The sequence below is a fragment of the Podarcis vaucheri genome (genome assembly GCF_965113315.1).
Source record: "Podarcis vaucheri genome assembly, chromosome: Z".
NCBI classification, from domain to species: domain Eukaryota; kingdom Metazoa; phylum Chordata; class Lepidosauria; order Squamata; family Lacertidae; genus Podarcis; species Podarcis vaucheri.
The window spans coordinates 27,534,726-27,549,446 of NC_138758.1; the positions used below are offsets into that span (position 1 = coordinate 27,534,726).

The window sequence follows — 14,721 nt, forward strand, 5'->3', positions numbered from 1 at the left end:
ATTCAGAATTTATGTGCTGTGATTTGATTGGTCGGTTAATAAAAAATATTTTTTTAAAAAATATAAATAAACCTGGAGCTTCTGCATGCAAACATTCATGTGTGTGTGTGCGTGCGTGTGTGTGTGCGCACGTGCTTTCTTTCTTTCTTTCTTTCTTTCTTTCTCTTTCTCTTTTTCTCTCTTTCTCTCTCTCTGTCTCTCTCTCACTCTCAACCCATTTTCCAGTAATGCTGCCATCACCATACCTGTCCAGGCAGTTGAATTGAATAGAAAGTAGTGGAAAATATGCAGGAGCCTTGATTAAGAGGGAGGATTGTCTGCAGGAGTTAGCAAACTTTTTCAGCAGGGGCTGGGCCACTGTCCCTCAGACCTTGTGGGGGCCAGACTATATTTTTGAAGGAAAAAAATGAACAAATTCCTATGCCCCACAAATAACCCAGGGATGCATTTTAAATAAAAGCACACATTCTACTCATCTAAAAACACGCTGATTCCCAGACCGTCCATGGGATAGATTTAGAAGGCGATTGGGCTGGATTCAGCCCCCAGGCCTTAGTTTGCCTATCCATGGTCTACTGCAAGACAGCTGCTTAGGAACAAGCAGAGGGCAAAGGGGTGGAGCTAGTGCACTTTTTCAAGCTCCTGATGTGTTCACTTAAGCCCATTATGGGCAGAAGAATGGGGCTATTTTAGAATCATAGAATCAAATAATTTTAGAGCTGGGAGGGATCCAAAGGGTCATCTAATACAACTCCCTGCAGTGCTAGAAACGTGATGACATTTCACATTTCACTATTTTAGTTTGCATTTTGAATGTAAATTCTCACAATGAAAAATTTATTGGCATCTCTTGGTGATCCAAACTTTTTTATATATTAAAAAAAGATTTAAGAGAATAATGATCACTGCAATCCTATCCATACTTGCCTGGAAGCAATCAATGGAAGTAAGCTCCATTGAGTTCAGTGGGGAATCAATTGTTCAGCAAGCCACTTAAAAATTCGTTCATGTGCTTGAACACATGGAAATGGCAAACAAAGGCACCTATGGTTAAATTCCAAGTCAGCAAATGGGTTAAGTTACCTGCATTCTCCCACTGACTATCCTATCTTGTTGATTTTAGTGAGATCTCCATTCAACTAACTTAGTCTGGATTTAAGAGAAAGATCACAGTCTCACGTATTGTACATGCTTCCAAGTTGTAAGCTACAGCTTAGCTTCCATGTAGCCACATCTGCCCTTGAATTTTTAAACCATACTAAATAGGCATGCATGATGCACATACAGGACGAGTTATACTTTAAGGGGAGACCCTTGAGCAGGCCTTTACATTCTTTAAAAATACCTTACTGTTTGCTGGTGCAGGGAAGACTCCTGTGGTCCTCCAACTCCCATCAATGCCAACCAGCACAGCCAGGTGTCAGGGATGATAGGGGTAGTAGTCCACCAACATCTGAGCAGCCATAGGGTCCCCATCCTTATCTTAGGGCTTGTCCATACTTCTGCTTGTCCCTTGCCTAGACAGCACAGGTCCGGGCAGTTTTCCACTTGTCCCATGCTGTCTAGGAACAGGTCTGAGCAGTTTGCCTTTGCCTCCCTGCTTTCCCCTGGAAAGCCCACTTTTTAGCACTAAATCAGAGCAAATGGCAATCTGCGGGAAACCCAATTGCTGTTGGTTCCAATGCAGTGTTAAACCATGGGTTTTCCCAGGGGAAAGCAGCAGGGCAAATGAAAGAGTGGATGAGTCCCTAGTGAATGTGTTCTGATGCATATTTCTAGGTTCCTTCCTTCCTTCCTTCCTTCCTTCCTTCCTTCCTTCCTTCCTTCCTTCCTTCCTTCCTGTCTGTTGTCAAGACTGATTTGGGTTCAATGTTGTTATAGATTTAAGGGGTAAAAGGGTAAAGGGACCCCTGACCATGAGGTCCAGTCGTGGCCGACTCTGGTTTTGCGGTGCTCATCTCACTTTATCGGCTGAGGGAGCCAGCATACAGCTTCTGGGTCATGTGGCCAGCATGACTAAGCTGTTTCTGGCCAACCAGAGCAGCGCATGGAAACACCGTTTACCTTCCCACCGGAGCGGTACCTATTTATCTACTTGCACTTGACGTGCTTTCGAACTGCTAGGTTGGCAGGAGCAGGGACCAAGCAACGGGAGCTCACCCTGTCGTGGGGATTCGAACCGCCGACCTTCTGATCGGCAAGTCCTAGGCTCTGGGACTCCCCTAAATCCTAGAAATTAATAAATTCTAGAATTCTGTTTATTTGGGATATGAAGGGAGAATGCAAGCTGAGGAGGAAGTTCTGGGCTAGCTTATGCAAAACAACCTGGCTGAGCTAGGGCCATCAAAGAACAATAGAGGGCCATTCGCAGTACAAGAGAACCCCCTCCTCCCTGCCCCGAGGTGTGAACAGAGACAGGGGTTTGAAAGGTTGCCAGGGTAACTGTGTGCTTGAGGGAGTCTGGGAACAAAGGATTTCTAGGTGGAAGGAGGAGGAGGAGGAAGAGCTGAGATTCATCTTGGGCAGGCTGGCTGAAGGCCGCCTGCTCTGCTGTGGGGTACAAGCCATGCTGTAAGATCTGGACTCCCTCCATGCTAACTAAAGGTGTAAATAGATGAACAAACCATATTCCTTAAAGCTACAACAGTCTCCGCAGTGTCTTCCATTCTCCAAAGGGACACAGACCCCGTGTGGGTGCTGGGACCCCATGGGTTCATGCCACCTCTCAACATAGAGAAGGGCAGGCACCTGACTTTTGTAACAATATCAAGAGACTTAAACATGCTTCAGTCCATTTGCTTGTTCACATTTGTATGCCAGGCTCCCCCCGACCCCCGCTGCAATTGCCTAGTTGTTGCAAGGAATCCTGATTTCTTCCCTGAAGGAAGTTATTCTGTGGTGAGGAAATGGCAGCTTTTCAGCACTTAAAATGATGAGGAAATGCATTTCTCCCCAGGGCTGGCTCAAGGTATTTTGCTCTCTAGCTGAGGAAAAAATTCACTGCACACACACCATTGTTGTAGTAAACTGGTAGGGTAGAGAGTGGGGGGAAGGAAATCAAGCAGCATATAGAGGAATGGATCTTAAAAGCTTATGTGTTACTTACTAAAGCACATCTTCCTGCTCTGCTTTTGTAAAACACTGCATTAAATATTTACACATATCCATTTCCCCTACAAATACTACCTTTCAACAGTAAGTTGGATGATATGCAACAGAATTGTAATTCAACTGGAAAAATAAAGCATTGTTATCTTCTTCTTTAAAAAATGTGAAGCCTAAATAAATGTGCCTCTTTCTTTGGCTCTGCTTCTGTGCCAATTGTCTGGCATTAAAAAATGTAGCAGGTGACAGTTTCCTTTCTACTTATGTCCATGCCAGGAAAAGGCCTAACTTTCTGCAAGGCCAGCTGCTGGCACAGAAGCATGGTCTATAGAAGGGAGAGCCCTAAGCTTGGGAAAGAGTTTTCTTCTAACATATGTACTGCATTGTGAACAGTATTATTACGACCCAGTCAAGGGGTTTGACACTGCAGTCTTAAGGCTAATCCACACTTCCACTTGTCCTATGCCTGGAAAACACGGGTCTGAATGGTTTCCTTTCCTTTCCTTTCCTTTCCTTTCCTTTCCTTTCCTTTCCTTTCCTAACGTTTTTATTGGTTTTCCACTTGCCTCGTGCTCTCCAGGCACTGGCCTGAGTGGTTTTCTGTTTGCCCTGCAACCTTCGCTGAGAAAACCTGCTCCTTAGCCCTGAATTGGAGCAAACATCAGTCCACTGAAAACCTGATTGATGTTTACTCCAGCTAAGAGGTAAAGAGAAGGTTTCCCAAGGGGAAAGCGGTGGGACAAGTGAAAATCTGGGTGAGCCCTTAGGCAGCAAATACTAGGATGCTAAATTCCACTCAGTGGCGTAGCGTGGGGGTGCCAGGGGTGCCGGCCGCACCGGGCGCAACATCTGGGGGGGCGCTCGCCGCCTCCGGAGTCGCCGAAGAGCCTCGGGCGCAGGCTATAGCAGAGCCCCATGTCTCGAGAAGGAGGAAGCCCCGGCCATGGGCGCTGCCCCCAGGTGGTGCAGCAGGAGCTAGGCGGCGAAGGGGAGCCAAGGGGAGCCCGGGGGAGCGGAAGCGCCGCGGGGACACGGCTCGGGAGCTGCCGCTGAGGAGCCAGAGCATCGTCCCCGGGAGGAGAGGAGGAGCGGTGGCGGCGGCTGCTACTGCAAAGCAGGGAGAGAAGGAGGCGGCGGCGGCAGGGAGCCGGGCAGGGAAGTTGCTGCTGGGGATGAAGAGGCGGCGGCGGCGGCGGGAGACGGACTTCTCTCCCTCTCTGGTGCTGCTGGCATGAGGCGCTCGCCAGCCCACCGGCCCCTCCTGAGCGGGATATGGGTGGGCGGACGGGGTGGGTGGGGGAGAGGCGCCGGGCCCGCCTCGTGCCCTGACAGGAGCCGCCGCTGTGCCCGCGGGTGCCCTTTACGCGGCGCCCCTCATGCCGCCTCGAGAGGCGTTGGGGGACAGCGAGACTCTGCCGGGCCCCGCCCCTCCCTCCCTCCGCGCGCGGCTTCGGGGTTGTCTTGCGAGGGGGCGGCGGGAAAAGGCTCTGAGGAGAAGCTCGCTCGCTGTCCCGCGTCGCTTTTCCTCACGTCGTTTTCCCTTTCCCTTGAGGGGACGGGGAGGTGAAGGGAGCCCGCTGCCTCCCTCCTCGCACGTGGCGAGTCGTCGGTGGAGGTAGAGAAATAATAATAGTAATAATAATGGTTTGAAATTTAAGACTCCCCCCCCCAAGGAAAAGGCACTTTCTTGCCCTGCCCGTGGACCAGGAGGTCGTGGCGGGAGAGGCCTTCAGCAGCGGGGCCCTTATTTGCGCTGCCAGCCTGACCTTGACAACCATATGTCAGGAGTGCTCTGATGGTGTTTCCTGCTTGGCAGGGGGTTGGACTCGATGGCCCTTGTGGTCTCTTCCAACTCTATGATTCTATGATTCTATGATTCTCTTACATATAGAGAGGAAAGGAGACGCGGAGGTGCAAAGGCTTACGGGGCAGAAGTAAGCCCCGCTGAGTTCATCAAGGGTGCCAACGTGAATACAGTATGATATTGGGGGGGCAAGTAAGCCCCGCCCTGCATAGTTGATCACATTGGCAATGCCCATCAACTGGGGGACTGGCCCCCTCAAATGTTTTATTGGGGGGCCTGAAGCAGCGGCGTAGCGTGGGGGTGCAGGGGGGGCCGGGCGCAACATCTTGGGGGGGGGCGCGCTCGCACTCAAGTGCTAAAATCCACGGGTTAGGGGGCGCAAATTATTTGCCTTGCCCCGGGTGCTGACAACCCACGCTACGCCACTGATTCCACTCTACTGTATGGGGGAGGGACGCAGCTCAGTGGTAGACATCAGCACTGCATGAAGAAGGTTCCAAGTTCTTTGTGTATAGCACCTCCATAAGAAAACTTTTGAGAAGCACTTTCAAAGTGCTGTGCGAGATACTGCTTTGAAATGGACTTTGCAAGGCCCAGCAGTTGGGAGATAGTCCAGCCTTGCTGAGCCCGTTTTCAAAGCACTATCTTGCAGTGCCTCTGCAAGATCTGTTTTAGCCAGCTTCATGCTTCCTGTGCAATCTGCTACTGTATATGATATTGAATGAAGGGCAGGTGGGTGTGTCTTGGCCTAAATGGGGAAGGGGCTTAAAGGCCTGATTTGTTCCATGGTCCACCTGTGGCCTAAGAAGGGTGTGATTCCACCCCCCCCCACCTAAAATTCTATTGCTATCCTTTTTACATGACATCAGGAAAACCATCCCAGCTGTTGAACACTCCAGAAGCAGCCTCCCATGTTCCTCATTTGCTTTCACCTGGAAATGCTGTATCTGCAATACCTGAGAGCTGGACAGCTTTATTTCACGTTAAAAGGAAGTACAGGAAGCCCGATAAATGCTTCACTAAAGGAAGAAAGTTAAAAGGAGATCCCTCAGCTTCAAGCCCTACATCCTTAAATCTATCATAAATTTAACCCTGGATTTTGGGACAATTTCTTTTTCCCCTCCCTCAAGAATAGTTGAAAACCGCTTGACTCAAAATATCCAGTGCCAATCCTAAATTCACTTAAATTAAGTAGAAACAACTGCCTTAAGGTTTGGGGAGAATTTCTCTCTCCACCCCAATGAAGCTGCAGAAAATGAAGACTCAATTTTCACAAAGGAACAATATTTTCAGAAAACTGGTGTAACGGGTCTTGGCCCAGTCTCCATAGAATTATCTTAGGATTCTCCTCCATTCAATTTAGACAAACAATTATATGCAGCATTTCTTTTCATTCTTGACATACCTGTTTCTCCCCACTTGGCTTTCTATAGTTCAGAAGAAGCTCCACAGCCCCCACCACTTCTTTCCTTATTGCATACAAGAGAGCATCACCCACGTAGACACTGTGGCTCAGTAGCATCTCCATAATCTCCAGGTTTTCATTCTCTATGGCTATTAAAAGGGCACTGCGTCCAAGAGGGTCCATGCAGTTAATGTTGATGTTGTAGTAGATTTCAGCCTCCTCCAAGGCATGCTTCACACTGGCATAGTCCCCCTTTTCCACAGCACTGAGGTAGGCCTTCTCCTCCAATGACAGTTCTGCTTCTGCACGCACAATCTGCAAGGGGATCCGGTCTCTGTAGGGCGAGTAGTTCACCTTTTTGTAGTACAGCTGAGCCATTGTTCATAACAACTGGGTGACCTGAATGGGGGGAGGGGGGAGAAAGAGAGCAGTTCTTTCAGATGGAGCTACAAAATTTGTTACTTATCTTGTGCAGGAACAAAGAGATCAGCATTATACTGAGTCAGACCATTGGTCCATCTAGCTCGATATCACCCACACCTACCAGCCCTACCTAAAGATGTCAGGAATTGAATATAGAACCTTCTGCATGCACATCAGATGCTTTACCACTGAACTACAACTCATCACAAAGTCCTTGGTGTGTGTGTGTGTGTGTGTGTGTGTGTGCGTGCGTGTGTCCCATACTGCACATTCACCCCCTTGATTTGCAGTGGAGAGGGAGAGGGGAGGTTCTTCGTGTATACAACTAATAATTTTGAGCCAGTGTGATACATTGATTGAAGCAAGGGTGGCAAATCTGTGGCCCCCTAAAAATTGTTGGACCTCAAGTCCCATCAGCCGCCGACTAGCATGGCCAATGGTCAGGGATGATGAGAGATGAATTCTAACAGCATTGGAGAGTTATAGGTTTCTCTTCCCTGGGCTAGAGTTTGGGGCATCACTTGGGAAAACCCAAATTAAAATTCCTGCTCAGCCACAAAACTAATGGGCATATGATTGGCCATAGTTGGCCATAGTAAGTCAGCACATTGGTACACATACCCCAGTGCCACCAACTTTGACTGGCAGCACTCTCCAAGATCTCAGGTAAAAGTCAAATGGAGATGCAAGGCATTGAATCTGGGACCCTCTATGTGGCTAACTACTGTGACCCACCAGACATGGCTGGACTCCAGTCTCCATCAGCCACAGCGTGAGACAAGGTTCAGGGAGAATGGGAGCCATAGCCCCACGACAACATTTGGAAGTCTACAGGCTAGCCACCCCTGCTCTATGTGCAGAACATGTGCCCTGCCACTGAGCTATGGGGCCATGATATGATGAACATTATATTAACATAGACACTTATGTAACTATTCTAGCTGTTCCAGGGACCAGATAGATGGTGATGGTGATGATAATTTAATAAGTCAAAAGCAGTAGTCAAAACCAGGCTCAGTAGCTCATTGGCAGCTAGTTTTTACATGAAAACAGCCCCTCCCTACTCCCTGAGGTACAATTCACTCTTGATGGAATGTCATCAAATCCCATTGCTTTTGGGTGACTGGCTCCTTTCTATTGAAAGTGCACGGTAGCAAGAAGACCCCCTGTGCTAGCCATCCCAGGATCCACAGGACTGTTGATTCTAGAGATGACTAATGTAGAGTCCTGATCCAATCTGGCTCGTTATTTGCTCAGAACAATTCAAGTGAGCCCAACTTTGCAGTCAGAGTGCTGCAGATTCCTACTCCCATGTCGAGTGTAATGTGGGTAAATTGTGCATAAGCCCAGTGCCTCTTGTTTTAGAGCAGCTAGGGCAGATCCTCCTCCTGAGCAAGCCAGATGCAGGTGTAAGGTGGCTAATGGGCACTAATGACTTCAAAGCTCCATGTTCAAGCACAGTCCGCCTCTAATGAGCAAACGTTTACTTTTGTTACTTTTTCCCAGAAGAACCGGATCTGACTTTTCCCCAGTGTGCTCTGTGTGACCTTGCAATCATTTTATTTGCATTCTGACACGTTTAATTATTTTTAGTGCAACCTTCTCTCTTTTCTCAATTTATAAATAAACCTGAAGATGGCTTGAGTATACAAAAAAAAAAAAAAAGGAAAAGGAAAAGCTTCACTGGCTCCCCATGGTCTCCCTACCGAAATAAGCTCTTCCCTTGAGCAAAAAGCTGAAAATTGAATTTCAATTCTTAGTATCCATTAGGTCGCCTGGGGAATGAAAGGTCCCCAACCAACAAGCAGGATAGTCTGTACAATGGAAGGAAGACGGGTGGAGGGAATCATTACCTCCAGGGAGTATTGAGTTAAGTCCTTAAGTACCATAGTTATTTCCTTTAAGTTGTGGCCAAACCAAATGGACTATCATAGATCCTTCTAAACAAATCCAGCTGTGGCAAAGCAGAATTGCTCTTTGCTGGTGCCCTTGGAATAAGCTTTCTCATTTTGGTTTCCCACTAGGTGGTAAGATGAGTGTTTGCGGGAAGCAAATGACAGAGGAAAAACGGCTCTAGGGACATTGGAGTTGACACCACTCTCTCACATTCATGCCACCAATGAGATCATTGTCACCAGTCAACACCTGGCATCAGATCAGTGTTCCACGTTATCACAATCCTGCGCTGTATAAAGATAGTTGCAGCAGAGCCAGTCCAATTACTGAAGAAACAAACTGCCATTTCAGGCTGGGCATGAGATGGCCATAAGCTCTACTTTGCAGACAGTCCTCTCTTTCAGGAATGTGGCTGGGGGCTCCCCTGTTTGGCCCTCAAAACACTCCCCAGGCCACACCCCTCTGTGTGCTCTGTGCTCTCCTTAAGCGCAGTTGCCTGACTGGAAAGTGTCACTGAACTGTGATAATGCATCTTGCTTGCCCAGATGCAAGATGCAGAGATGGGAGTGTGTCTTTCATGTGTGTGCATGTGTAGGAAACACTGACTTTCATATGACTGCAACGTATACCCAAAGGTAAGTTGCATCCATTGCCCCAATTACCACAGGCATACACCCCTTGAGCAAGGGATGCAGGTGGCGCTGTGGGTTAAACCACAGAGCGTAGAACTTGTCGATCAGAAGGTCGGTGGTTTGAATCCCCACGACGGGGTGAGCTCCCGTTGCTTGGTCCCTGCTCCTGCCAACCTAGCAGTTCAAAAGCACATCAAAGTGCAAGTAGATAAATAGGTACCGCTCCAGCAGGAAGGTAAACGGCGTTTCTGTGCGCTGCTCTGGTTCGCCAGAAGCGGCTTAGTCATGCTGGCATGTGACCCAGAAGCTGTACACCGGCTCCCTTGGCCAATAAAGCGAGATGAGATCCGCAACCCCAGAGTCGGTCACGACTGGACCTAAATGGTCAGGGGTCCCTTAGGATGAAAAAAGTAAGGTTGACATATTTCAAACAGCGAAAATCTAGGCAGAAAAGTTGTTGAGCTTTTTGGGCAAAATTGCAAAAAATGCTGTTTTTAAGATATTTTGGTGGGGGAAACAGCATTGCCAATATAGGCTACCATACATCTGGATTTTCCTGGTCTTTCCCCGGTTTTCTACCTAGACACTCCTGCGACTGCAGTATTCCAGATGTATCCAGGAAAATTTGGACATATGGCAACCCTAGAAAAAGGTCCTATTGCCTTGCTCTATATCAGCATTTCCCAAACTTGGGTCTCCAGCTGTTTTGAGACTACAGTTGCCCTCAGCCCTGACCACTGGTCCTGCTAGCTAGAGATGATGGGAGTTGTAGTCCAAAAACAACTGAAGTCCCAAGTTTGGGAAAGTGTGTCCTCCCTCAAAGAGGGCACGTGTTGCGGTGATACCTGGAGACTGACCTCCTATGTTGTGGGTGGGTATACAGTGGACGCTCGGGTTGCGAACGTGATCCATCTGGGATGCACGTTCGCAACCCGCTGCGTTCGCAAGCTGCGTCTGTGCACATGCAGGTTGTGATTCAGCGCTTGCACAAAGCATGATTTAGCGCTTCTGTCCGTGCGCGACCGCTGAAACCCAGAAGTAACCCATTCCGGTAATTCCAGGTTTCGGTGGTCTGCAACCCGAAAAAGCACAACCCTGGCCAGTGGGGTGCAGTCTAAATGGTTTGAGTGACCAATATATGCTTATGCACATGACCCAAAGCTTCCTCTTTTGGCTCGTGCATTGGAAAACCCGCCCACCTCTCTTTTGTGATTGACCTTGCTATGCCGTCGTGTGTCGTCTGTTGTTGGGACAGGGGCACAGCAGGAATTTTCCCCACTTGGCTGATGGGCTGTTGCCATTTCGGTTTCGCCTGCCGCGTAGCAATTCATCACAACTTGTAAGGTTGCGGATAGGAACTGGTTCAGGTGATAGGGATGGGAGAACGGTCTCGCCATCCCTATGTGAAGGGCATTCTGTTAAAGGAATCCAGGGACTCAACTTGGTTTGGTCAACCCCCGAGAGGGAGTTGTGCCTGTGCCTGAGTCCAGGAGAGCATCTGGGGAGGGGGATGAACATAGTCCATTCCTGGGCTTTCACCCTTGGCTGACCTATGATAGAGCTCTGGGTCAGCGCTACCTGCAAGAATGCAGGGAGCTATCCGAACCAGAGCCTATGCAACCGCACACTTTCTGTAATCAATAAAGTTGTGGCCTAAATTCTGCCAAAAACCAAAACTAAAATTTGAGTCAAATGTGTCTTTATTTAGGGGGGAGGTCTCTGGGTCTGAACACACAAACTCTTCTCAATATTAAGGAGCCCTGTAATAGACAGGCTGCCTGGTCCAACCCTGTTAACAGATGGAATGGGAAATGAAACTGAACTAAAGCAACAGCTTCTCCCCATGAAGCACAATAACTGCAGCTGCTGGGTGACCTTGGGCCAGTCACACTTCTGTGAAGTCTCTCAGCCCCACTCACCTCACAGAGTGTTTGTTGTGGGGGAGGAAGGGAAAGGAGAATGTTAGCCGCTTTGAGACTCCTAAAGGGGAGTGAAAGGCGGGATATCAAATCCAAACTCTTCTTCTTCTTCTTCTTCTTCATTCATTCATTTCATTAATTTATACACCACTTGATTGTAAAAACAAGCAAACAAACCTCAAAGCAGTTTACAAAAAGATGAAATAATAATTAACAACCCTACTTTTTAAAGATACAAAAATTGAAATACTGAAACAGATTAAAATTACCACAATCATAAAAGGATATGATGTGGAAGTTCAACTCGAATGCTGCTGGAGATACATGAACCTCCCAAAGTCTGAACTCAAAGGGGTGAGCTTTCGTCTCACAAAAATCTCAACAACTTTGTGCCATCTCCCCCCATTTTCTTAAATTTGAGTCCCCCAAATTAGGGGGCATCTTATACACAGAAAGGTACAGTACTTGCTATAGGTTCATAGGAGGCAGATGCAGCCTTCCCCCTGAGGCAGTCATCAGTAAATCTCAACCACAGGGCAGACAATATCAAAGGGCATATTGACCCAGGTGGCACAGCAAAAAGCCTCATGCAAGTAAAAGCCCAGTGCCTCACACACACACCAGGGGCAGATTTAGGACTGTGTGAGCACGCACTGGGTGCAGTCCAATAAGTGAGGCACTGAGCTTTGGGAAGGAGGTATGAGGCTCTGATAGGGTAGAGTCCTCCCATTTCCTTCCCAAAGCCTAGTTAGCACTTTCCCATGCTGCTTTGGGAAGGCAGCATGAGGGGTGGGACGGGGCAAATTTTGGGCTCGGACAGGACGCCATAGTACCCAAGTCTGCCACTGCACACTCACATACATGTGGTCTGGCCCAATTGATCTAGAAGGGCAAATGCTTTCTGGCCAAACAGTGGTGGTGGTAACTGATGGCTTTAAATAATAGTCAGACAAATCTATGGAGCAAGGTAGGTCTAGCAGTAAGAAGACAGAGCCTCCAGATAGCGTATCTCTGAATGTCAGATGTTAAACACATTCAGGTGAGCTTCCCTGACTGGCCACTTCTGTAGATAATCAATGCCTATGATCTGATTTGATGGGGCTCTTCTTTTCTCCTTAAATCTACAAAAGCATCACTGCTTACATTCTTGCTTAACTAGAAGCACTTGAGGAGTCTCACTGAATCGGAAGGGGCACAATTTGTCCAATGAATTTCTTTGCTGTGAATTATTCATTCATCTCTGCAAAATAGCCTGCGGCTGCTCTCTCTCTCTCCTGCGAGTAGCTGATGCTAGGTGGAAACAGTCACATGCAATGTCCAAGATACTCTCACATTAAGGAACTTATGCAAGCTGCTCGTGGACTCTTACGTATCTGATCAGAAATGGCTGCTCTAGACTAGACAATGAGGGATTTGCAGACAGACATTTTAATCTAATTTCAGCCTTCATCTAAAATATTCGTGTAAGGAGTAAGCATCTTACACAATGCTGTAGATACAGACTCTGGGTCATACTCCTAATTCTTTTAACTTAAATGAACACCATCATGTTGAAAAGAGAATAATGATGAACTTGATCTGTGGATGTCATTTGACTATTGGAAATTAAGAGGCATCATTCCCCTCTTCATCATTACCCTAAAATTCATGCAACCAAAGTGGCTTAAAACTATTGTCAAACAAATAAATCCAGAAAGAAAAATGGTACTCAGAAGCTTTACAATAAAGGGGGGGCAGGAACCAACAGTGAAAAGATCCATAGTGTAAGATTATCTCAATTTCTTTCCGTTGTATGCCCAGCGGATGCATTCTCCTTGCTGAATTTAATTGGGTTGCATCTACATATTTTATAGGTTGCATTTCTGAGTTTCTTAAAATATATGCACTCTGGCCCACATCTCCATGTTAATGCCAGCATGCATTTATACCATCCAGGGCTTCAACCCACAGTGGGCTCAGAATTTGAAACATGCCATGCTTTCTTTCATCTGTTCTGCGTCTTCCAACATTCAGCTCCATCAGATGTCCACAAGTTCCAGTGTCATGAAAGAGGGAGAAAAAAACTTTTCTCTAAACACCTTCTCCAGGCCATGCACAATCTTACAAACTTCTATTATGTTACCTCTCACTTGTATTTTCTCTAAACAAAAACAAAAAAATTCAAATGCTGCTACTTTCTTCATAGGGGAGTCACTCCACCCTCTTGATCATTTTTAAAAAGCTTTTTAAAAGATCTTAAAAATCTTCTTAAAAATAAAAAAGAACTGTGTAACCAGAGCTTATATGTTGATTTTATTTAGGATATATTAAGCCAAATAAATACAAAGGTGTTAAAGACCGTTAGGAGCAAGTGCTACCCCCCCCCCAACACTTGCTGCAAATTATTCTATGGACTCTCTCACTTGTTGTAATTATGCTTTTAAAACCCTTTCCCCTGCAATTGCTATCTTCCTGCAAGCCACCTTTGATGCTTCTAGTATAAATCTTGAAAAGGAAATTTCAAGAAAGAAATAAACCCAAATTATGCAGCTTATGAAATTGCCTTGATTGTAGTAGTACATATTGAACCACAGCCTAGTGAATTTTTACACAGAATGTGGTTACTGTATTCTTATTTATTTCAAGAAACGGATCATTCTGGGGGTTTTTTAAGTAGCATCCTGTGTGGTAGGGAGGAGGCAAAGAACTGCCCTCCAGACACTGGCATTGCTGCAGCTTTCTTGGATTGGGCTGAGGCAAAGCAGGGAGGTGGTAAAGTCTGGAATGCGCAAGCACACCAGCAGAGCCAATCCAGCACTCCAAGCTGATGTGCCTGTGCACCCCAACCTCACAAATGTCCTCCCCTGCTCCAGCCCAGTCCAGGTAAGCTGCAACAATGCCAGTTGCAGGAGGCCTCATAGCTCCATCCTACAAGATACATCAGCCAATGTGGAAAAGATTCATTGAAGGATGAAAGCTTGAAAAACTCTTATGTAAAGCATAGGTGGGGGAGTGTATATTGGGATCTATTGGTAGGTCCCTGGGTGATTTGCAGTAGAGCTACAAAGTTTCCCTACTTTAGTAGTTAAAGAATAGTATGTTAATTTGGTTTATTTTCTGGGGTGGTTGACCTTTTGCTAATCATTTCTCTCTCTTGGATTCAGTGTTCCTCATTTGTAAAGTAAGAGTATTAATGACATGCCTTTGTTCAGCTCTGCTGCTTAATTTTAGAGCTGTGCGTTAGGACTCTTGATCCGTAGTAATTCAGATGTAGATTTGCACTTCTATATGCAAGTTCTCAGTGTGTGGCTCATGGGGTGCAAGTGGAAATCGACTCCTCTGCAAGACATCAATTGAATCTGTGCCAACCCCCTGCAGCCACTATTTTTCACCTTGCCATGGTTAGTGAACCTCAGTGCTTACTTTAAAGCATTAAGATTTTGCTCTGATTATTAGATTTTTATACAAAGAACCATAGGCGTAGCCAAGGAAGGGAGCAGGGAAGGGCAGCTCCCCCCCAAAAAAAATAAAAATAAAAATACATAGCTAACTAAGAGT

The 14,721-nt window shown here is 46.8% G+C and overlaps 1 protein-coding gene and 1 long non-coding RNA gene across 7 annotated transcripts in view; one reads left to right on the top strand and one right to left on the bottom strand.

The window, feature by feature from the left end:
• TRPC5 (transient receptor potential cation channel subfamily C member 5) overlaps positions 1-14,721 on the bottom strand; it is a 177,973-nt gene that overhangs the window by 127,002 nt on the left and 36,250 nt on the right. For all 6 annotated transcript variants that reach the window (XM_082208239.1, XM_082208236.1, XM_082208240.1 and 3 more), the window contains exon 2: positions 6,315-6,713. In XM_082208239.1, the coding sequence (XP_082064365.1) occupies positions 6,315-6,692 (378 nt within the window). In that variant the 5' untranslated portion in view covers positions 6,693-6,713. The remainder of the gene's footprint in view (positions 1-6,314; positions 6,714-14,721) is intronic.
• LOC309524006 overlaps positions 1-14,721 on the top strand; it is a 212,032-nt gene that overhangs the window by 50,180 nt on the left and 147,131 nt on the right. The gene's annotated exons all lie outside the window — the stretch shown is intronic.